Raw genomic sequence first — 24,916 nt, forward strand, 5'->3', positions numbered from 1 at the left:
ACATTTATTAAATGAACATGCTCAGAGTTGTGAAACTTCAGCTCCCACAATGCTTTGGAGACTATCAAAAGAAAATGCATGCATGTCAACTATAAATACACACCATGAGGCATTAGTAAGGTATCAGGGCATAATGAACTCTTCATTTAATTATGGAACATTACTCCTGCATTAACACAAATCATCATGTAATTCATAAACACAGATCTAAGTGGTTTCGTCGTCTTCTGGGTTAAGTCAGGCACTTATTGCTTACCTGTGTCTTACAAAGGAAACAAAGGACAGCTTGACCTGAAGACTCAAACACGTCTCAGTCATGTTCACAATGGAGGAGGAAACAAATTCAAAGTGATACAGAACATAACAAATATAATGAGATGAAAATAAAATCTGTTTGAGGTTTAAAGAATGATCAAATCTATAAATGACCAGAGTCTAGGTTGAGAAAAAAAAAACTTCTTAACTGAAGTTACAGGCTGGACTCAAAAAACTTTAAGGGAAAATCCACGGTCTGTATGTCCAACAATCTCAGCAGGTAAGTCAGGCTGAAACTGGCTCCTGGGAGGAAAAGAGGACAAAGAAGGCAAACGCAGAAAGAGCAGACTGACCATACAGAGGTGAGTAACCACCACTATAAACCACTGTAAGTCCTCTGTATTTAAAGGAGCCAGCTGTGTTCCAGCATGGTCCCTCCCCTGTGGTGTAAGGTGTGGTTAACACATGCGTAGGTTCTATACTTACAGTGTTTTCATACGGTTGTCCACGCTTGTCCCTCCTTCCTCCGCCTCTCACTCTTACCCCACTCTTCTTACTTCTAACACTTTTCCTGTTATGTTCTTTTCCTCTTTTCACCACATCCAAACGGTCACGGTCTAACTTCCTGATGAGTCACTTAAACACTGATATTGAAAATCTAGAACAATTATTACAAAATTATTACTTATTTTTCTGTTTTAAAACTCTGATTCATTGTCAATATCGTATGATTTACTTTTAGCTCAATCAGAATGCATATATATTCTTTTTATGACTCTGTGTTCAGCACTGTTTTTTTTTTACTTTAATACATAAAAACTGAAGAAACAAACAAAGTTATGTCTTCAAAATATGACACATGACTCAAACAGCACTACACATCCTCGCTGCATGTTGTTTCTCCTTTGAGTTTAATTCTGAAAGTCATTTGCTATAAAAAATATTTTATTTTGAAGGATCAAAAGGAAATTATCAGGTTTTCTCTGTCTAATGTAAGAGGACCAAACCTTTAGTGCAGCAGCAGCTGCGTGTTGTTGTTATCAGGACTTTAACTGGAGATGAAGATGTTGCTGCCACTCCTGCTCCTCGTACTCGGTAAGAGCGCTCTTTGAATGCAAACACAACAACACAGCTGTTTGTGCTTTTAGACAACATAAAGTCTAACATGAGTTTACTGGATGTAAACTGACTCTACTTGACTTTATTCCTTATAACCCCCTCTGGGACTTCATGCAGGGCGCTCACAGGGTTACAGCTGAGTTCATATCTGTTTAAGACGAACTATCTGTGTGTTCCAGACGTCTCTGTTTCTTACTGATAGAACCACAAACCTTCCAGAGTGTAGTGACGTTTGACAAGATTAACGACTATGGCAAAAACAGAAGATGAAAAAGTGTCCAATGATACAGATGAAAATTGGTTGTGTTGCCAGTTGTGTGTAACATTGTCAGTGGTGACACTTTTCTATGTTGTAACACTGAGATGTTTATTTACTAATAAACTGTTTTCTCTGTGTGTGACTGTGTTTCTGCCTCATTTGATGTTGTTGCATGGTGAGGTTATGTGTTAAAAATTGATGGACTGCGGTGTCATTATTAGCGCTGCTGTCTCATAAAAAGAAGGTTTCTGGGCTCAGATCTGCTTGTATCTGTGTTCATTTTTCAACCAAATGCTGATATAAATAAGAGATGGTTTCCTCCTTTCACCTCAGTGTTGTTCAGACATCCATCAGTTTTCTTTAACATCTTTGATGTCCTTTCAGTGTTTGTTGGACAGGAAGGATACATGTTTGAATGCTTTTTATAAAACATGGCTGAGAGTGACGTTACATATTCTGCAACTTTCTGAAACCACTTTATATGAACCCAAGGACAAAATCTACTGCATACACATAATAAGTGTTTTTGTTGTGTGTGCTTGTGTCTCCTTCCAGTTTCCCAGCATGCCCTGGCTCCGGTGGTGGAGGTGTATGAGGGGGAAATATCTGTCCTGTTGCCTTTCAAGTACTCAGGTATTATACCTGAGGAAAATCCCACAGTGCTGTGGACTCGCAATGATCTCAACCCCAAATCTGTCCACCTACGACGAGAGGAAACAGATGATCTGAAAGGGCAAAACCAGCGTTACAGAGGGCGCACATCAATGAGGCCTGATGCTCTGGACACTTCAGACTTCAGCCTCACTCTGAGAAACCCCCAAATGAGTGATAGCAGCATCTACACCTGCTCCATCAGAAATGAAAGGGAGGAACGGAAACTGACAGACATACAGCTGCATGTCAAAGGTAAGAAACCCAACACCTGTGATTATAAAGGTCAGAGGTCAAACTAAAGAGTTCTGAAAGCTGATAAAAATAGTAATAATGTTCTCCAGAAGCAACCACTCTGGAAACATCAAAAACAAGAACACCAAAGAAGAAGAAAATAGAATCTTATTGGTACAATTTTTGGTGTATCTTCTAAATCTGGATGATTTGATCCAGAAATTCTTACATGTGCAGGAAAACCAGCACCTCACAGGCCTAATACGGACAGACAATAACACAATATGACTGTTACTTAAGTGTGATAACTAACAGTAGTACTTTTAAGACCTGGCACAGTTTTGGCTCACAATCTGTCCTGATAGTTTATCATGCAGAATAGAGATTTTAATGATTTGATTATTGATATTTATTTTAACTGACAGCAGAGTCAGAGGTCAGTAACACAGATGCTCAGATCTCAGATCAGGTCGAATCTATGATTAAAATCAATGTGACTGAATCTGCTTCTTTAGTTACAGAACATCTGGAAAATACTCTCAGCCCTTCCTTTTTTCCACATTTTGTTATGTAACAGCCTTATTCCAAAATGGATGGAATCAGTTTTTCACCTCCAAATTCTACCTGCACAAAATCCCCATAATGAATACGGAAAAACATTTGCTTAAAATTTGTCCAGGTGTATTTAAAAAAGCTAAAATTAACAGATGGACAGAAGTACTTACAGCCTTTTATGGGACACTAAAAGTTGAGCTCGGTTGAATCTTGTTCCCTTTGATAATCTGCCTGTCTGTATAAGGTCCCATGGTGGACAGTACATGTCAGAACACAAATCGAGCCTTGAAGTCCAAGGAATTGTCTGCAAACCTCTGAGACGGTATGTACTGAATCGAGTTTGCCAAAAAGTCCCTGAAGGACTCTCAGATCATGAAAAAGAAAATTCTCTGGTCTGATGAAACCAATATTGAACTCTTTGGCCTGAATGCCAAGTGTCGTGTCTGGAAAAAACAGGCACCACTGGTGGTGGCAGCATCATGCTGTGGGACACTTTACAGAGGAAGAACTAAAGGTTTTCCCGAATGCACCAATGTGTAGAGACCTCCTTGATTACAACCTGCTCCAGCGTGCTCTGGACCTTAGACTGGGTGAAGGTTTATCTTCCAACAGGAAAATGAACATAGAGACAAGATAACAAAGGAGAGCTTTAGGACCACTTTGTGGTGTTTGTTCTTGAGTGGTCCAGCCAGAGCCCAGACAAGAACCCAATCAAACATCTCTGGAGAGATTAGACAATGCCTTTGCACTGACACTCCCCATCCAGCCTGATGGTGCTTGAGAGGGTCTGCAAAGAAGAATAAAGAAAATGCCTAAAAATAGCTGCCATACTGAGAAAAGACTCAAGGCTGTAATTGCTGCCAAAGTTGCTTCAATAAAGCACTGAGCAAAGTTTGTGATTACATGTTATTCTCATTTTTTTATTTTTAATACATTTGCAATCATCTAAACAGTACCCTGTCATTGTGAGGTATTGTTCAATTCAATTCAATTTTATTTATACAGCGCCAAATCACAACAACAGTCGCCTCAAGGCGCTTTATATTGTAAGGTAGACCCTACAATAATACATGCAGAGAAAACCCAACAATCATATGACCCCCTATGAGCAAGCACTTTGGCGACAGTGGGAAGGAAAAACTCCCTTTTAACAGGAAGAAACCTCCGGCAGAACCAGGCTCAGGGAGGGGCGGGGCCATCTGCTGCGACCGGTTGGGGTGAGAGAAGGAAGACAGGATAAAGACATGCTGTGGAAGAGAGACAGAGGTTAATAACAGATATGATTCAATGCAGAGAGGTCTATTAATACATAGACCTCTCTGCATTAACACATAGTGAGTGAGGAAGGTGACTGGAAAGGAAAAACTCAATGCATCATGGGAATCCCCAGGTATTGTGTGTGCAGAAATGTGAGGTGAAAATGAATCTAATCCATGTTGGAATAACAAAATGTGGAACCAATAAAGCGCTGGGAATACTTTCCAGATGCAATTTTTATATTTTGGTTTACTGTCCTCTCAGACCAACAGGTTGAGGTGGAGGTCGTTGAAGGATCAGAGTCTGTCATCCTGCAATGCAAAACAACACCTGACCTGCCTGAGGACACCACAGTGAAGTGGACGAGATTTGACCAAGAAATCATGATGGTCCATGGATATTCAAATGGAAGTGACCAACTTAAGAACCAGGACAACCTTTACTGTGGTCGCACAAAGATGAACAAAGACCTGCTGAGAACTGGAGACCTCAGTCTGACCCTGGAATACCCCACAGAGAGAGACAGTGGAGGATACATCTGCACCATCTCCAGGGACAAAGACATCCTGAGACAGAAAGTAGTGCTGCAACATGTCAAAGGTCAGTGATGTAGATAAAAACCAGGATACAGTGCAGGACTGAGGTCAGAGTTCAAAGGTCATGTTGTTTTTGTAATTTTCCACAGAACAGTTTCCTCCTTGGGCCACAGCTCTCCTGGTTCTCCTGGTTCTTCTTGTGGTTTCTGGAGGTCTTTTATTTTATTTCCGTCAGTACTTCATGTCAGGTGAGTGTCTCCTACTACACTACCCATAATGCCGATGGTCAGCAGGTGTCCTCTGGTGGCTCCTTGACTGTGGCTCACACAAACTTGTTCCAGAAGCTGAAGAGAAACTTCCAGGTTTGTTCCAGAAGTCAGAAAACCTCCTTCAGACTCAGTCATTGATCAGTGAAACAGCTCCACAACATGACTTTACTAAACAGTGTGTGTGCTTCACTGCATTGATCTGTGAACTCAGTTTTCTTTATATAGTGCAAATCATAACAACGGTCACCTCAAGGTTCAAGTCATAGATTCCACAATAATACAGAAAAAAACCACAACACAAACATGAATCATGAATCTTATAAAATAACAGGTCATTATAAAAACAGCAATAACAAAATTCACACTGATCAAACGGAGCCATTCTCTCACTTCTTTAAAATGGACTTTAAACTTCTTCTGTAGATTTTTCCAGAGGCAACTTATTCAAAAGCTTTTTTCCCCAATTCTGTTCCGACTCTAAGGACACACATATACACACAAATAAGAAAGAACAAACCCAAGCAGAGATTTATAGATAAAAATCAACCAGTGAGAAAATCTTCAGATATACAGAGTTGGACATTTAGCAGCAGCATACAGAGAACAGTGATATACATGACTTCCACAGCCAGTAATAAAATATAAAACACAATAATGGAAAGTGTCCAACCTCTTTATTCAATCCAATAACTCTTTAACTATTGACCAGGTGCATTCATAGAAGCAGATCACTGTAATCCACTAAAGGTAAAAAGTTACAGAGATGAAGTGTTTACTCATTTGGAGAAGAAACAACATTTATGCCTCAAAGAAAACTTAGTATAAATTTCAGCTCAGCAGCCTTTCAATGTGAGCTTTAAATGACAAATTATGATCTTGTCATGGTCTGCATCTGGGTCACTGACCCACGACCATGACAGATCTATAATGATACCTAGATATTTATAAGATGTGACTATTTTTTATTTTTAATCCTTTAACTGGTTTTGTTCTTAGGAAGTGTCTTTGCCACTTGAGAATAACTTGAACTTGAATTTATCTGAATTTAACGCCAACTTAATTTGAGTCAAATGGGACTGAACAACATCAAAGGCAGACTGCACAAATTCAAGTTTTTGCACTTCATCTGAATAAAAATGTAATGCAGCATTTTTATCTATGTACACAGAAGAGCAGTGGTCCTAATATGGAGCCCTGGGGAACTCCTTTGGACACACTGTGTTCTAGCTGACAAATAATTTGATAACCAACTCACAGCATTTACAGCTACACAAATATTCTTTAGTCTGTTTACTAAAATGGCAGGACAACTGTGTCAAAAGCCTCCGACAAACCAAGACAAAGAACAGCTCAGTATTTTTTTCAGTCCATTGCATTAATGATGTCGTTCACCACTTTAATAGCAGCAGTTATTGTGCTGTGTTGTTTACTGAATCCTGATGTTGGAAAATAATTAATTTGTGAAATTCTTAGGGTTGTTCATTAATAAGCTTTTGTAAACTTAAACACAGTATTTAGATGTGGGCCTGTAGTTATTAACATCACCTCTTTTCATCAAAGAGAGAACATTGGTAGATTTCCATATTTCAGGGATCTCAGTGTTCAAAAGACTAAAACTAAAATTACAAGTTGGCGATTCTGTTATAAAATCTGCAGCCAGTTTAAGAAAATAAGGATCAGGTTGATTTGGTCCTGCAGATTCATTGGGATTCATTGGGATCCAACATTCATTGGGATCCAACAGATTTAAGGTCCGGTGGACCTTAAATCTGTTGGATTCAGAGGAGAAAAGCTGAAGGCCTGAAGCACAGACTGAGTTTGCGTTGTTACAGAGAGCCTCCTGTTTATTAAGCTGTTTGAAATCTGATGTAAAGATTCAAATAAAGACCCTGAAGAAACAAAATGTATAAAGCACTTAAAATATAAAAATTTTCAGTAAAGTACATCAGCCTTTTAAAACAAAATCTGGTATTTTGGTGGCTATATCCCCTTAATAAGATTTTATTATTTTCCAGAACTTTTCAGGATCATTAAGATGTTTAATGATTTTTCAAAGCTAAAACTCTGATTTGGCCTTTTTTAATTTTAGAAGGTTTAATGATTTCTGCAGAACTCCAAGGACAAAACTAAGCATTCTGTAAATATCCCATGCCAGCTCTACATCAGTAATGAGGTGGATTCTGTTCCAGTTGTCGTCCCAGAAATCATAAAAGAAATTTTGCTCACAGAAATTCTTAAAATCTCTTAAAAACTATTTGAGGCTTTGATTTTGGGAGCTTCAATTGTCTGACTGCAGCGATCACACAGTGGTCACTGACCTCATTTGAAAAACACTAATATGTGTGTGTTAGTTCTAGTTATGTACAGGTCCTGGATCAATGTGATGAATTTAGAAGCAGTAAATTAGAGTTGATCCAGGCCTTTGTGTCTTTAAAATGTGCCTGTAAATGATTTGACAGGTATTAATCATGAAAATCGAATGTGTATCATCTGGAGAGCAATCATACACATCTATGAATAATTTTTGTTTGTGAAGGAAACTCCTCATTTACATGAACAAACTGGAATCTATCAGATATGATTCAAACCACTGCAGTGAATTTCCTTTAATAACTCTGGTGTGTTCTAGTGTTTGTAGTAAAATGTTGTGGTCTACACTGAGGTCTAACAGGACAAGCACAGAAATAAGTCCTCTGTAACAGGTCATAAGGAGACCATTAGTAACCTTCACTACAGCTCATGTTGTGCTTTGTTGTCCTCTCAGTTTATAAGGTGGAGGTGGATTCAGGGGTGGAGTCTGTCCAGCTGATCTGCAAAACCACAGTTTGCCTGCCTAAAGATGCTAAAGTGGAGTGGAAGGATGCAAACAACAGGAAGGTCCACGTGTATGAGAACGGCTCTGACCAGCCTGAAGAACAGGACGATAAATACAAGAACCGAACAAAGATGAAGAGAAACTTACTGGAACCTGGAGACCTCAGTCTAACCCTGAAACACCCCACAGATGGAGACAACTCCACCTACACCTGCACCGTCTACAGCAGGGAAGGAAACATCCTGATGGAGAAACAAGTGGAGCTGAAAGTCAGAGGTCAGTGCTGTAGATACAGATCAAAGGTCAGAGGTCAGACTCATGATGGTGGTTCAGTCTCAGTGGCTCCATCCAATAATGTTACAGTGTTAGCATGTCTGATGTTTGTGGCTGTTTTGGTTTTTATTTGATTTCCACCCAAATGTAAAAGCTTCAGCAGATGAACTGTAGGAGCAAAGTTCATGTGTGAGACTTCATCTGAAAGGTAACATCTTCTAGTTTCTGAACATGTGTTTGTTTAGCAAGTGGCTAAAACACAGGCTAAGCTAAGTCAGCTCAAATCTCAGTAAAACCTTCTTTGGTCCTCATCTATAATCAGTCATATCTGAGTCACAATAACTAGAAGATGATTTCTAGCAGAAGTGTGAAAATCTCCACATCCTTTCTCCATGTTATCATCCAAAGCTGTGTGAAGTTTCAGAGCTCTGCAGCTAACAGAGACTTTCAGTTTGCTGCTCTCTTCCTCTGACAGCTCCATTCTTAGGGAGCGTTAGTTCTCTGTTTCACTTTATTCCACTTATTCAGTCTGATGTTCTCTGATCTGTTTCTCTTGTTTAGTGTCTTAAATGCTGCCAGTGCCTCTCTTTGCTTTAACCAACCTTTCTCTTTATTTCTGAGCTTTTTAAGGACTTTAACTGATGCATCAACCTTTGAAAATGGAAAGAAATCAGTCAGATTCATGGCTGCATCAAAGTGTCACATGTAGTTCTCCCACATCAGCTGGATTATATCTATAGCAGCAAACAGCAGCTGATGCACAAATCTTTGTCTGTGTTAATAAAGTTGGATCAGTTCAAATAGTTTGTTGCTCTGCACTTGAAAGCAGCAGTTTTTCTAATGCACCACCTTCATGTTTCCTTCATATTTGAATCCCCCTGTAGATACTGACAGGTAACCATGTCACACAGAGCTCAAGCCTTTGAATCCAGCTGTGATTGTTGATTTTCTATTGAATGGACTTTTTCAAATCCAGCTGTAGGCCTGTGTTTGTGAGCTCATTAACAGCTGTTTATTTAGAGAGACGTGGTCCTCACAGGACAGCCACTACAAACATATGATTTTATAGAATATGATGCATTACTGCAGATTCAACACAATAGAAAGGATTTGAAATGAGCTCAGCCTTAAACATGTGCAGCAGTAATATTGATCCATAGACACTGATGGGAACATTTTTCTGCACAATAAGTACTTTGACTTTTCATACTTTATGTACAATTTGCCAGTACTGCAGTTTTGTGTGTAGTGAGGTGTTTTCATGGTAAGTAAGTAAGTAAGTAAGTAAGTAAGTAAAATTTATTTATATAGCGCTTTTCACAGATAAAAATCACAAAGTGCTTTACAACACGGGAAATGGGAATATAAAAACAATATAACAGTAAATAAAACAATGTAAAACAATAAAACTATAAAAACAGCATAAGAAGAAATTAATCAAATGCTTTTCTAAATAAAAATGTCTTCAGCTGTTTCTTAAAAGAATCAATGGAGTCCGTGCAGCGAAGAGACAGTGGGAGAGAATTCCACAACCGTGGTGCCACAGTCTGAAAGGCCCGATCACCACGAGTTTTAAAACGAGTGCGCGGTACCACCAGCAGTCTCTGATCTAATGACCTTAAAGCCCGAGAAGATGTATGTGGTTTCAGCAGGTCAGATAAATATTGAGGAGCCTGACCATGTAGGGCCCTAAAGGTTAGAACTAAAATTTTAAAATGAAACCTAAAATTTACAGGCAACCAGTGAAGGGAGGCCAAGACTGGAGTGATATGCGATCTTCTCTTGGTGCCTGTTAAGAGACGTGCTGCAGCATTCTGCACAGTCTGAAGACGATTTAAAACAAGTAAAAAGGCCATTACAATAGTCTAAACGAGAAGAAATAAAAGCATGAATAATCATCTCAAGTTCAAGCTTTGATACCATTAGTCTGAGTTTAGAAATATTCCGTAAATGATAAAAACAGTTTCGGACCAGCTGCTTAGAATGCTGCTCGAGCGACATCGAGCTGTCAAATATGACACCGAGATTTCTAAGGCTTGATTTTACATAAGGGTCTAAGAAGCTGATATGCTGTCTAATTTCTGGGACCATGTGGTCTGGAGCAATAATTAGAGTTTCTGTTTTATCAGAGTTTAGTTGGAGAAAATTGTCATTTAACCATTTGTTGATTTCTGTCAGGCAATTACTTAAATTAGACAATTTATAAAACGCAGACATTTTGAAGGAACAGTATAGTTGGATGTCGTCAGCATAGAGATGATAGGAGATATATTTATAGCGCTTAATAATTTGGCCTAGGGGAAATACATAAAGTAAAAAGAGAATTGGACCCAGGACAGATCCCTGAGGTACCCCACACGGCAAAACTGTTGATTCTGATGTGACATGATTCATGCAAACAGTAAAAGATCTCTCAGACAGATATGATATAAACCATTTTAAAACAACACCAGTAATCCCAAACAAGTTCTCGAGTCTGTTTATCATGATACTGTGATCTACAGTGTCAAAAGCAGAGCTGAGATCCAACAGGACCAGCACTGTATATTCTCCAGAGTCTGCTGCCATCAAGATATCACTAGATACTCTAAGTAAGGCCGTTTCAGTGGAATGCAATTTACGAAAACCAGACTGGAAAGTGTCCATAACAGCATTTTTATCCAGGAAATAGTTAAGTTGTTCTAGTACTACTTTTTCTAAAATTTTCGATATAAAAGGCAATTTGGATATTGGCCTATAACTGTTAGGAAGAGATGGATCCAGCTGGGGTTTCTTTAATATTGGCTCAACAATAGCTTGTTTAAAGAAGCTGGGGACTGAGCCAGTATGAAGAGAAGTATTTATCATTTCCACAATACAGGGGCCAATTGAATCAAACACACTAGTGAAAAATGAAGATGGAAGGACATCAAGGGGGCTTGAAGTCTGTTTTATATGACAAAGCAGGCCTCTGATGTCTTGTAATGTAACAGGAGTAAAAGAGGACCAAGTATCAGAGGAGAGCAAGTTAAAAGTTTGATATTGAGAAGATGATGGAGAGATATTAGACCTGATGGCAATGACCTTATTTCTGAAATAGTTCATAAACTCATTGCATTCGGATGTTGAGTGAACTGGTGCACAAGGAGCATCAGGAGAAACAATGCTCTTAATTGTTTTAAACAAGAATTTAGGATCTTTCTTTTTTGAAGCTATGAGGTGTGAAAAATACTCTGTTCTGGCATTTTTCCACATGTCATTTAGCAAGAGGATAGATTCTTTAAGGTGTAACTTATAAACCTCAAGCTTGGAAGCCTTCCACAAACGTTCTAGCTTGCGACAGTATCTCCTGAAATTACGAATGTTTTCATTTAACCAAGGATGAGATTTCAAACGTAGGACAGTACTTTTTTTCAGAGGTGCCACTATGTCTAAAATAGAATTACACTGGTTATTAAAGGATGAGACAAGAGAGTCCAAATCATTGTAAGTCATTTCAGCGTCGAACATGGCAGAGAACCTTTTGCTGGCGTTCTGGTTTATGATTCGCCTTTCAATCGTTATTTTGGGAGCCGGGGGATCCAAATAAAACGACAAGTTAAAATATATGCAGCTATGGTCACTCACATGGACATTTTCCACACGAATGTCATTTATATTTAAACCCAAGGAGAAAACAAGGTCCAATGTGTGACCCTTTACATGTGTAGGGCCAGAAACATGCTGCATAAAATTAAAAGACTCTGTGATAGTCATGAAGTCAGCAGCCATATTACAGGATGCATCATCAATATGAAGGTTAAAATCTCCCAACATTACCACCTTCTGTAATTTAATAATGGATGATAGGAGGTCGTTAAATTCAGTTAAAAAGACTCCGGCAGGGCCAGGAGGTCGGTAGATTAAAATACAATAAAAGGTGCGCAAAGAGCCGACCTTGATCATCTGAACTTCAAATGAAGTAAAAGAATCCGAGTTCATCAGTCTGCATGTGAATCTGTCCTGGTGCACAACAGCGAGACCTCCGCCACGTCCCGAAAGACGTGGAGTTCCGATGACGGAGCAGCCAGTCGAACAAATTTCCTTCAGATGTATATAATCCATGTTTTGTTGCCACGTCTCAGTTAAACACAAGAAGTTGAGAGATTCCTTTATAAAAAGATCGTTTAAAATAAACGATTTGTTTGTGACTGAGCGAGTGTTGAGCAGGGCAAACCTGATTGAAGACGTTTGGTTGGTGCAGTCAACAGCTGACTGCAGTGGCACTCGAATTAAACACCTGTGCGCACCTCTACACCTGTTACGCCGGGCGGGGACTTCAGGGCTAGCAGAAGCTAATATCCATAGTGGTACATCACCTCTGCCATCAAAACGGCGGTCGAAGGAGGGACGCCAAGTGAACATGGGGCCATCAGACCATAGATTCCGAGCTGGGAACTGAAGTGTAGCGTCGGCACCAGGTGACAGTAAATGAATTGGTCGTAGGCACCGGGAATCTTCCCACATCCAAGAAGCTAATCTTCGGTACCTTCTCAGTCGCACCTGGACACCGGCCCTGGTTCCCCTACTTCTTCTTTTCTTCGTGTTAAATCCCACCGATATGTACGGTAACATGCAGTCAGGTGAGGAACACACAAAGGGTGGAGGGAAAAATTTCCTGTAACTGTCCCAGCTGTCACAGTAGCTCTCCATTAAATCTTTGATATACAACATCATGCCCCGATCATAAGTATTGGTGGCAGAGACAAAATCAAAACACAGGACGGTAAAAATAATATTGCAAGTGACAATAGCGGCCAGTATAAAACTATACCAGCGAGCTGTACTAGCGGCACAAGCGGCAAAGCCAAACACAGGCGCCATCTTGGTGTTTTCTTGGTGCTTTTACTAAAGGAACGCTTCTATCAAATTCTTCCAAATGTTGTCAAACTGAGCTGTGTGATGAAGTGAGTGTGACAGAAACACTCAGACTGTGTTTCTCTGCTTCATCAAGTCAAATCTGGTCCTCAGAGACTGAATAAAGTCCTGTCCCACTAACAGCAGCTCCAACAGTCTGTTCACTGCTTTCTTCCTGTCAGTCTTCATCTTTCTGCTGCGTCTCCTCTTCACACTGATCACTTTCTATCTAACAGTGAGCTCCCAGTGAAGCAGCAGCATTCAGCCTGTTAGAGTCAACACAAATGTCTCCATCCAAGCTCATGTTGTGCTTTGTTGTCCTCTCAGTCCCCCAGGTGGAGGTGGATTCAGGGGTGGAGTCTGTCCAGCTGCCCTTCAAAACCACACCTCACCTGCCTGAAGACGCTAAAGTGGAGTGGAAGGACAATTATACAAGTTACTACATCAGGAAGGTCCACGTGTATAAGAACGGCTCTGACCAGCCTGAAGAACAGCACCAGGTTTTTAGAGACCGAACGAAGATGAATGAAGACCTGCTGAAAACTGGAGACCTCAGTCTGACCCTGAAACACCCCACAGACTGGGACAACTGGACCTACACCTGCACCGTCTACAGCAGGGAGGGAAACATCCTGTTGAAGAAAGAAGTGCTGCTCACTGTCAGAGGTCAGTGCTGTAGATACAGGTCAGAGGTTAGACTCGTGATGGTGTTTCAGTCTCAGTGGGCTGCATCCAATAATGTTACAGTGTTAGCATGTCTGATGTTGAGGTTAGCATGTGATGTCACACTGACCACTTTCTATCTAACAGTGAGCTCCCAGTGAAGCAGCAGCATTCAGCCTGTTAGAGTCAACACAAATGTCTCCATCCAAGCTCATGTTGTGCTTTGTTGTCCTCTCAGTCCCCCAGGTGGAGGTGGATTCAGGGGTGGAGTCTGTCCAGCTGCCCTTAAACACCACACTTCACCTGCCTGAAGACGCTAAAGTGGAGTGGATGGATAACAATGCAAAGGTCCACGTGTATGAGAACGGCTCTGACCAGCCTGAAGAACAGCACCAGGTTTTCAGAGACCGAACGAAGATGAATGAAGACCTGCTGAAAACTGGAGACCTCAGTCTGACCCTGAAATACCCCACAGAGAGAGACAACAGGACCTACACCTGCACCGTCTACAGCAGGGAGGGAAACATCCTGCTGAAGAGAAAGGTGGAGCTGAAAGTCAGAGGTTAGTGCTGTAGATACAGGTCAAAGTTCAGAGGTCATGTAGGAGTTTATTCTCTAAAAGCTTTTAGTTTGAATCTATTTTCAGTTCATTCAAATAAAATAAATTCTTTGATGTTTTGATCTAAAAGCCAAAAATGTCAGGCGGAGCAACTGTGTGTTTAAATGAACAGACTAAGAAGACCATTAAAAATGATCCTAACTTCAAAATAAAAGCCTCTGGCATGATTTTGAGTTTGGATCAAATCAAGAGGTCATTCCAGCTTGGCTCCTTGAGTCGTGTGTAAACCCTTACATTTTTAAATTAAAATGCTAAATCTGGGGAAGATGGCGACGGTGTGAGCAATGGACGCATAGTCACTGAGCTCTGTTTCAACTGATCTAAATTACGGCCTCCAGACTCGAAAGTAATAGCGCCAGCTTTTTCAATAAGGTATGAAAAAGGGAAAATCTAAAAGAGGACAGAAAAATACTAACCAGTCGAAGATTGAGGAGGCAAAGATCCAAGAAAGAATGGAACCACAAGACAAGGAAGACGACGGCTGCTTGCCACTTAGCCACGAGCCAGCGTTGTCTGAGTCTGGGGGAGATAACATTATCCTACGGGAGATCGCAAAAGTGTCCAAGGAGCTTGGCATTTTTAAAGACAAAGTCCAAGAATCATTGTTAGGACTCAAGGAGGACCTTGGCAAAAAGCTGGCAGACGAGTTGGCAGTGTTTAAACAGGAACTAAACCAAAAGCTACTCGAATGTGTAGCCACACAGCAGTTACAGGGCAAGGCCATTGTGGAGGCAGAGGGATGAATAGCCGAGATAGAGGAGAGTGGAATGGTGACGAAGGAGGCCCTACTCGTTTTATTGAAAGGACAAAGCGAGCTTCGAGAAAAGGTTATTGACTTGGAGAGCAGATCCAGGAGGAACAATATTCGAATTTACGGCGTACCCGAGGACTCAGAGGGCGAGTCGATAATTGCCTTCGTACAAGATCTGCTTCAGAAAGAACTGCCTCTACCCGAAGGTATGCCCCTCCAGATCCAGCGAGCGCATAGAGCCCTGTCACGCAAGCCTGGGCCCGACGCGACACCGAGATCTATAATCATCAACTTCCTTCAGTTTGATGTAAAAGAGATGGTCCTTAGGTTTGCCTGGAAGAAAAAAGTGTTGCTGGGAAACAAACAGATTTTCTTCGACCACGACTACGCATATGAAGTCATGGAGAAACGCAAATCATACATGGGAATAAAAAAGGCACTAAAAGAGAGGAACATTCGGTTCCAAACGCCCTTCACGCGGATTCGTATCTACTGGAGCACCGGTCCCCGGTCTTACGAGGACGCAGAGGACGCAGCGGAGGAACTGAGAGCACGGGGCATAGAGGTGGCCCCCACACGCGCAAACTCGGGACCCAGCACCGAAAAGAAAGTATGTAAAACATTTTCATGGCACGGGGTGGATATGGAGAGGGACAGAGGGCCACGAATGGAAACTCGAGTCCGACGCAAACTGCGGGAATATAGAAGAGACTACTAAATATAAATGACAAGGAGGATAGGAGCTACACTCACAGGCAAGCAGTCTATATATAAGAAGGTAAAAATGCTCTATTTGGTTTCATTGCTGCTTAAGTCGGTATGTTGATAGTTCAGTTGATCAGATTTATAAGCTACCATATATGTTGGACTCATCTAGTGTAAGTGGGATGTACCAGTTGGACAGTCGCCACAACACTAGGGAGAGCCCCCTCCGTAAGGTGGGTCTTTTCTCTCCTCTACCCAACAGGGACCCAAAGGGGTCAAATGACCCTGAGTATATGGACGAATCTATATTGGTTCTATTGTTTTTGTGTACCTATCTTAGTTTTGTGTTAACAGTGGGGGCACAATGTTTTATTTCAGTGACATTTGAAAAGCACATTCATGGTTCTGTCTGGCATTATAATAAAGCCAAATGTTAAAGGTACTCTCACTTAATGTAAATGGGCTCCAAAGCCCGACAAAGCAGGGAAAAATTCTTAGTAAACTGAAAAGAGAGGATATTGATGTGGCATTTCTACAAGAGACACACTTAGTGGGCCTTGAGCACGAGACACTTAAGAGACAAGGTTTCAAGCATGCTTATTACTCTTTAAATGGTTTAAGACATACGAGAGGGGTGGTTATTTTAATATCAGGGAGGTTCATTTTTGAACACTTTGCTACAATTAGGGATAGAGAAGGCAGATTTATCTTGGTACAGGGCAAATTGGATGGGGAATTGATCACGTTCTATAATGTTTATATTCCTCCAGGTTCCACATTTGATTTCTATAGGCAAGTCCTCGAGAAAGTAGTGACAGAGGCACAGGGAATACTTGTCTGCGGAGGAGACCTTAATATTACATTAAAACCACATCTGGACGCATCGGGGAAGAGAATATCTCAAACACAAAAACTAACCAGAAAACTGAACCTTTTGATAGAGGAGATGGGATTGGTGGATACTTGGAGGCATCTTAATCCATCGGCAAGAAATTATACTTACTACTCACCTCCACATGCAACTTATTCGAGAATCGACTACTTCCTCACTTTTGGTACTGATATGAACAGAATACATGAATGCCATATTGGGCCAATGGACTTTTCGGATCACTGCCCTCTATATTTATCCTTAAATTATACTCAAAGGAGAAAAATAACCAACTGGAAATTAAATTCTAGTATACTGAATGAACGGACATGTGAACAGTTGACAAAAGACATTGCTGAATACCTGGAATTCAATGATAAAGATGAGTTACCCCCACCGATTTTATGGGATGCGTGCAAAGCAGTGATGAGAGGAAAAATTATTGCTATAACCTCCAATATTAAAAAAACAAAATTGTAAGATTCCAGAAGTTGCAGTCGGAACTATTACACATAAAAAGAGGCCACACATAAAAATACTATTGATATTAAGACAAAATTAGAAATGGCAAAGAAGAGAAATCTAATTAATGAGATATACACTCATGACATCCAAACGAAATTAATGTTGACTAAACAAAGATACTACGAGGGGGGAACTAAATATATGAAACAATTGGCATATTGATGAAAGATTTTTGAGTTTTGTGATTATGCTTAGTTGTAGCTTCATTTAAAGGAAGAAGAGCTTGTGAATTGGAACCACTATAGAGAGGGGGAGTGGAGACGTATGTGCAGAGGAATGCTGTGACATACGACACTATTTCCTGTGTAGACAGAACGGTCTCTCTCTCTCTCCCCTTATATGGGAATGTCTGAATTTCTATACATACTACCTCCTTTGTTAACAGGCAAGCTAACGGTCTCTTTCTCCTTTTGTGGAAATGTTTTTGCCACTCCTACTTCCTTGAAAACTTGCTTAAGTATAAATAAAGAAAGCTCTGAAAGCCCTGGGCGGTCTTTCCTCTGTCTCACATCTGTCCTGCACACGTCTGGCGCAGGACGGATCGGACGGTGAGGGGGGATCGTCCATGTGTGCACATGTATAAGATATCTTGAGTCTGAGTTCCTTTGCCTTCTACAATTTCTCTCCACACATATAGATTAAGAAAACAACAAGCAGACAGAACAATATATAGGATAAGGGACCCAGAAACTAAAATGGAAATGCAGGGTGTAGAGGAAATTAAGGATTGCTTTAAGAGATACTATGAAAAACTATATTCACAACCACCCACAAACGACGATGATCAAATGGAGAGTTTGCTTGACATGTTACACCTCCCTAAACTTACAGTAGAAGAAAACAAATCATTAGTGAAGCAAATTACAAGGGAAGAACTTCACTTGGCGATTGGAAAACTTAAGGCAAACAAATCTCCAGGTACAGATGGTTTTACTGCGGAGTGGTACAAGAAATTAAGGGAACCTCTGACCCCGGTCTTACTTAAAACATTTAATTGGCTACTTACGAAGGGAGAAGCACCCTCCTCATGGAACCAAGCCATAATTTCTGTTATACCTAAAGATGATAAAGACAAACTAGAATGTTCCAACTACAGGCCAATAAGTGTATTAAATGTAGATTACAAATTGTTTACGTCAATCATAGCACGGAGACTTGAAGGGATCATCCCAAGGATAATAAATCTAGATCAAACTGGATTTGTTAGGTCGCGCCAAACTCATGATAGTGTTAAGAGAACTCGCGTATAGAGATGGACCCTATTAAAAAATGATTTCCAAATTATATTGTTCACTGATCAATCTACGGGGTCATGATACAAGATATGTTAAAGGAAGATGGGAAACAGAGAGCAATCTATTCTTAACAGGAGAGGAATGGGATGGGATTTGTAGGCAGCAGTGGTCAGTAACAAGCTCCCCCTCGTGGAGGGAATTCAGCTGGAAGAACGTAATTCGTTATTTTATTACCCCAGCCCAAAAATTCAATTATTCTCAGAATACAACATGCTGGAGGCATTGTGGACATGCAACAGCAAATCATTTTCACATTTTTTGGGAATGTGTGGTTCCATTTTGGAAGGAAATACATAAGGTCATGGAAACAATCTTTCAAAAGAAAATACAATTTCATTTTGCATTATTGTACCTAGGCAACCTAGAGAGTCTTAATCTATGCAAACCGGATAAATATTTGTTTAGTGTGCTGTCGGTAGCTTGCAAAAAGGCCATAACTCGCCTTTGGATTAAAGAGGATATTCCTACCATAGATGAATGGATTGATGTGATATATAATATTTTTGTTATGGAAAGAATAACTTTTAGGCTAAAATGCCAGGCGGACGCATTTGATGAATATTGGTTGAAATGGTTGAAATATGTACAAAATGGGAGGCCCGATTTTGTATAATGTCATTGTATTTCTTGGTTTGTTTGTTCTTGTGTTTTGTTTGGTCTTGTTTTGGTCCGTTTGTCTCTTATGTTGTTGTTTGGTTTGGTTTTGCTTTCCCCCTCACGGTGATTAAATTGAATTTGTTGTATATGTTGTATAAATAAGAAAACTAATAAAAAAACTAGAAAAATCTGCATTTCCTGCGAAAATGCAGTGTGGATGCTTTAAAGCTGAAGCTGTATGCAAAAACTAGCTGAAAAAGCTGAAAAGTTGCAGAAATTGTAAAAACTTTGCAGAAGCAAAGGAACTTTGCTAAAATGGAATAACTTAGCAGAACTGCAATATCTTAGAGGAAACATAATACTTGGCAGAAATGCAATAGCATAGCAGAACTTAGCAGAAATATTGTAACTTACCAGAAACATGATAACTTCTCAAAAATACAAGAATTTAGGAGAAATAGTATAAGATAACAGAAAGAATATATTTAGCCAAAAATACTTAAGCATTACAGAAACACTATGATTTAGAAAAATAGTACAACAGAGCAGAAATACTGTGATTTACCAGAGACACTGTGATGAACTATGAATATTGTAATTTTAAATTAATACTATGTTTTAGCACAAATACTATAATTTGACAGAAATACTATCATTTGGCAGAAATACTATGTTTCAGCACAAATACTCTGGTTTAGCACAAATATTATAACATAGCAGAAATACAATTATATAGCAGAAATGCTATATTTAGAGAGAAAAATATAATACAGTAGAAATAGTATGATTTAGCAGAAATACTACAATATAGCATAATAACAATGATTTAGAACAAATACTATGATTGAGCAGAATAGTAATAACTTAAGTGAAAATACTGGAAAAGTAAGATGACAAGCTGAAAAAAAAACGGAACATGGTTAAATTCCCTCAAAACTAATTGTTGTTCACCTGTGAAAAAAAAATAAAGAAATAAAAATAAATTTAAAAAACAAGAAGGAACAGCCAACAGATACACACAAAATCAAAAATGTATACACAAATGCACAGAGAGAGAGACACACGGAGGGTCTATGCCAGTCAACCAGTCTGAATATATTATACTTTTTTCCAACAATGAGATGCTGCCCTAAAGAGGGTCTCTCTCTCTCATGCACACACACACACACACACACACACACACACACACACACACACACACAAGATCCAATTCAGTCAACCAGTCTAAATATATTGAATTTGAATCTTACAATGAGATCATCCCATAAAAAGGCTTTCTCTCTCTCTCTCTCTCTCTCTCTCTGTCACACACACACACACACACACACACACACACACACACACACACACACACACAGGGAAAGAGAAGCAAGTTTATAGCTCAGTCAAGCAGGCTGGGAGCTGCTGAATTTGAATCCACCAATCAGAGAGCCTGTGCACTTTTTCCCGCCAAAACAGGTGCACGCAGCACAGAGAGACACAGGATTTTTGCAGTCTATTTCTCATAATGACGACTCCCCTCAAACAAATTACCATAATTTCCTAACCGTAGGGGTTAGAACGGTCATTCTTACACCGTTTTGTTCAGAAGAGATGGGGGAATCTTAAAGTGTTGACAATTTATCATTAAAATATGAATTATTAAAGATATTTGACTTCTAATGCACCATAACTGAGTAGAGCAAAGCAAAAACTGTCTTGACTTGCCCTCAAACAACGCTTTCTAACTCTAAATCTATTTGGAGTATCAATATCATTCTTTCACCATAAGAGACAGCAGGCTTTGGTGAACAATCATGGAAATTTTCAGGTCTCTGTGGAAATCCATTAAAAAGATATGACGAGAGAAAAAAGTGGTTCATTTCCAGAGTTTGAAATCTGAAGAAATCTGAGCGAAGGACGAATTTCCTACCCTCAAACAAGTCTAACTCATTTCAGAACGGTAATAGGTGAGAAAATAATTCTTGAATTGTGAGCGTCAGGAGTGTCTGAAGATATACTGGGACAAGCCTTATGTCTTAACTTTGCTTCGTTAAGGAGATATGACGATTCGAAAATGCCTCTCATTACAGAAATCAAGCGGTGATTTTGAACAAGCTCTCCATTGACTTTCTATGGAGAGTTTTGCGACTTTGTGTTGGTCTGAGGAGATTTGCCAAAATTCTATAAATCCCACAACAATGATAGTGACATTTTCGGAAAGCCAGCAAAAATACCTACGTTTTGATGTATAATTTGTGGAAGTTGAGTGAAAATTGAGCAAGTAGCAAGAAGTTGTTCGGACATGAAGAGAAGACTGCGAAACCTTCAGTGGCACACTGGAAGCCAAGTGCATAGCAACCATAACAACGCATGTATTTTGTGAAAAATCACAATTTTGCAACTGAAAACTTTAAGAGGCATAAAAGTAAAACGGTAAAAGATTTGAAAAAGCTGATTTATACCTGAATAGCCCAATAATTTGAGAACATTTTAAAGTTTGAATGGTTGTTCTACGTGAAAATATGAGGAAGTAGTTAAGTTTCAAAAACAAGCAAATTTTAGCAGAATTACAGAAGTTTCCAATTCATTTCAATGGGACAAATTAAGCTTAATATTTTAAAAAGTATAATAGTGAAAAATACCAAAAGACACAGCCATCATTAGCAGAAATAGCAGAATAGTTTAAAATTTGAACGGTGAAAATCGGCTGAAAATTGTGGAAGTAGTTAAGTGCCAAAAAGTGTACGGAAGTCCTAAGAGGAACTCAATAGTGTGGATGCTTAAAGCATCCACACAATAAATAAAAATTGTTGATGATTAAAAAAAAAAAGTTTAAACTTCAAAGCTCATGCATACATGCACATCCAGTGCTCAGTGTCTAATTGTGTGTTTGTGTTTTTACCTTTTCGCAGTAGCGTAGTGAAACATTTGGGCGGTAGATAAATAATGGAAAATAAAATTCAGACTACAGACGGCTTCAGGTGAGTACACGTGGTGCACAAGGACCAAAGCTCACCTTCTCAACCTGGACAAAATGAATTATTTTACACTGATACTGTAAACTTTGTGTTTGTGTGTCAGGTTTCCATACATCGGAAACAGCTGCTGCATCTGTAGTTCTGTCCATCCTGAGGAGAGTCCACACTCTACATCACATCCTTGGCTCACCTATAATGACGCACAGGTGCTGCACACAACTGGATCTGCAGCTTGTGAGGAACAGCAGCACTCAGCCTACATCCTGTTTTACGAGATTAACGTAAGAAGACACAGCATCTCATCCTGAAGTGAGAGAATGGCACGCCAGCTGCAGCCTAATCCAATCTCTCTTCTTTTTTCAGTGCCCAGACACCCTTCAGTTTCATCATGTCATCCCTAACAATAGCTCTAGAGTTGGATGGAGGATGAAGACAGCAGAGAGCAAAAGAAACAGGTAAGAGCAGACAGGTAGTCAGAGTTAACAAAAACTTTTAAAGCCAGTGTAGCTTCTGTTTTGAACACATTTATTGATGACAATTTTACATAAATAAGCAGTGTGTTATACTGTTATCAGATGTGGAGTCTCACTAACCACTTTAATAGTGACTTGTGTCCCAAATACTGTTTATTTGTCGTAGTTACAGATAGTGAAATAAAAATGGGAAATGGTTGTTTCATAATTGCATACTCAGCTTGGTCAAGACAATAATTCGAGAACGAGGGGCAGGATTTTGAATTGATGCCATTGGTGCATCTACTAAAGTTCTGGGGTCAGTTTGAATATCAGTGACCTTGACCTCAAGTTCAAAGGTCAAGTTTTCTGAAAATGTTGTGAATGCTACAACTCTGTGACGAGACGTAAGTCTCCTAGGTCTTTAAATTTGTATATAGGTGCATCTACTAGGAAGCTGAAGGGTTGCACTGCGGGCCATCTGTAGAGGTGTAGAGTCAACAACCTGTCTCTGAACGTGGACAAAACAAAAGAGATTGTTGACTTCAGGAGAGCACAGTGGGATCACTGCCCACTTAAGATCAATGGATCCTCTGTGGAGGTCGTCAAGAAGAGGACCAGATTTCTTGGTGTCCACCTGGCGGAGAACCTCTCCTGCTCCCTCAACACCAGCTCCATAACCAAGAAGGCCCAGCAGCGTCTCTACTTCATGCAGAAGCTGAGGAAAGCCCATCTCCCACCATCCATTCTCACCACCTTTTACAGTGGGACTAACGAGAGCATCCTAAGTAGCTGCATCACTGTCTGGTATGGTAACTGCAGCGCATTGGATCGCAGTACCCTACAACGGATTGTGAGAGCAGCTGAGAAGATCATTGGAGCCCCTCTCCCCTCCTTATAACACCCGCTTGCTGGAGGACCCCACACAGCCTTCAAACACACTCTTCACCCTGCTGCCTTCTGGAAAGAGGTCCCAGAACATCCGGGCCCTCGCTACCAAACTACGGAAAAGTTTCTTCCCACAAGCCGTCAGACCCCTGAACACTCAGTGACTGCACTGGCACACGCACACCTTCACACACGTCACTACCAAGCACTTATCTGCAGTATCTCACACACACACACATACATACAGACACCAAGTTACTTTTGCACAATACTCAGCATTTTGCACATTTCCATTGTCTTGTGTCTGTATCGTCCTGTTCTGTCTAGTTTTGCACTGTTTTGTCTTGTTTATTTTTGCAGTTTATGCACACTGCACTTTATGTAGTCCTGGGTTTGTCCGTATATGTCATATATAGCACCAGGGTCTCGGAGGAACGCTGTCTCATTTCACTCTGTACAGTACCTCTGCACGTGGTTAAAATGACAATAAAAGCCACTTGACTTGACCTGTTTTTGTAGCAGTTGCTTGGAGACGAGTACCACACAGTTCAAATGAGCATACATTCCAAAATATGCAAATTAGCCCCATACATCATAATGATGATGTTTGCTGTTCAGGGTATGAACATTCTATGCTGAAAGTTTATAAATATACAACCTTTGACTGCTTGTTTTCAGTTGAACTTTTGCAAAGCTGAGGAGATTTTCGCTGCGATCGCATCAAGTCCAAAGATGTTTAAACTTCTTTTTCACAGAAAGGTAAGTTTGAAGAGACTCGCAGCACATTTCTCTGAATATTTTCTTATGGTAAACAAGCATTTTTGAAACTTTTAAGGAAGCTTCTTGGATGATTTCTGTAAAAACTGAATTTTGAATCCAAATGAAGGATTTTGTATTTTCATACCATATACTTTGTTTTATGCCATTACTGATGTTGGTTTTCTTGTTTCTAAACAGAAATCACACAAACAAAACGTGGCAGAGAAGGAAATTCCTTCTACGTCTCATCAGAGGTAAAGAAATGCGCCACTCTTTAATGCTGCTGGAGATATTTATAGCAGTGCTTTAGTTGGAGCTCTTTTATTTCCCTTTTATTGGTGTTTTGTATTTACATCTTTTTTACTACTTCTAGTCTTGTCTATAATTTATATTGATTCAGAGATTAGCGTTTGAAAATGTAGAGTGTAAATGTACAAAATACATGATTTTGTTCCATTACAGTTATTCATTTTTATTTGCAATCTCCAGCATGTACTTCTTGTTAAAAATTTCCACTTTGAAAAATAACATTTACACTTTTGTCCTCATCAGCATCCCGGATGCTTCTGTTGCTGAAAATGTTCAAAAGAAGAAGAGAAAATGGAGACACCTCTGCTGTTCCTCGGTTTGCTTTTACACAAAACATATGAAATGCACATTCTCTTTAAATTGCACTTGTTAATTTAAAGTGACTTTACTTTTTTAATAAACGTATGTTTGTTCGTCCTCTGCA

At 39.8% G+C, this 24,916-nt stretch overlaps 1 protein-coding gene across 1 annotated transcript; it reads left to right on the top strand.

The window, feature by feature from the left end:
- The first annotated feature begins 1,218 nt into the window (after nucleotides 1–1,218).
- On the top strand, nucleotides 1,219–22,714 carry LOC146389558 (uncharacterized). The gene is made up of 10 exons (XM_084910832.1): nucleotides 1,219–1,350; nucleotides 2,189–2,539; nucleotides 4,595–4,930; nucleotides 5,016–5,114; nucleotides 7,900–8,226; nucleotides 13,426–13,764; nucleotides 14,000–14,323; nucleotides 22,019–22,087; nucleotides 22,188–22,365; nucleotides 22,448–22,714. The coding sequence occupies exons 1-8, from the start codon at nucleotides 1,314–1,316 to the stop codon at nucleotides 22,024–22,026; spliced, it is 1,821 nt and encodes a 606-aa protein (XP_084766958.1). The 5' UTR covers nucleotides 1,219–1,313; the 3' UTR covers nucleotides 22,027–22,087; nucleotides 22,188–22,365; nucleotides 22,448–22,714.
- The last annotated feature ends 2,202 nt before the right edge of the window (nucleotides 22,715–24,916 follow it).

Source organism: Perissodus microlepis, chromosome 3 (assembly GCF_051167445.1).
Source record: "Perissodus microlepis isolate ML-2025 ecotype Zambia chromosome 3, ASM5116744v1, whole genome shotgun sequence".
NCBI classification, from domain to species: Eukaryota; Metazoa; Chordata; class Actinopteri; order Cichliformes; family Cichlidae; genus Perissodus; species Perissodus microlepis.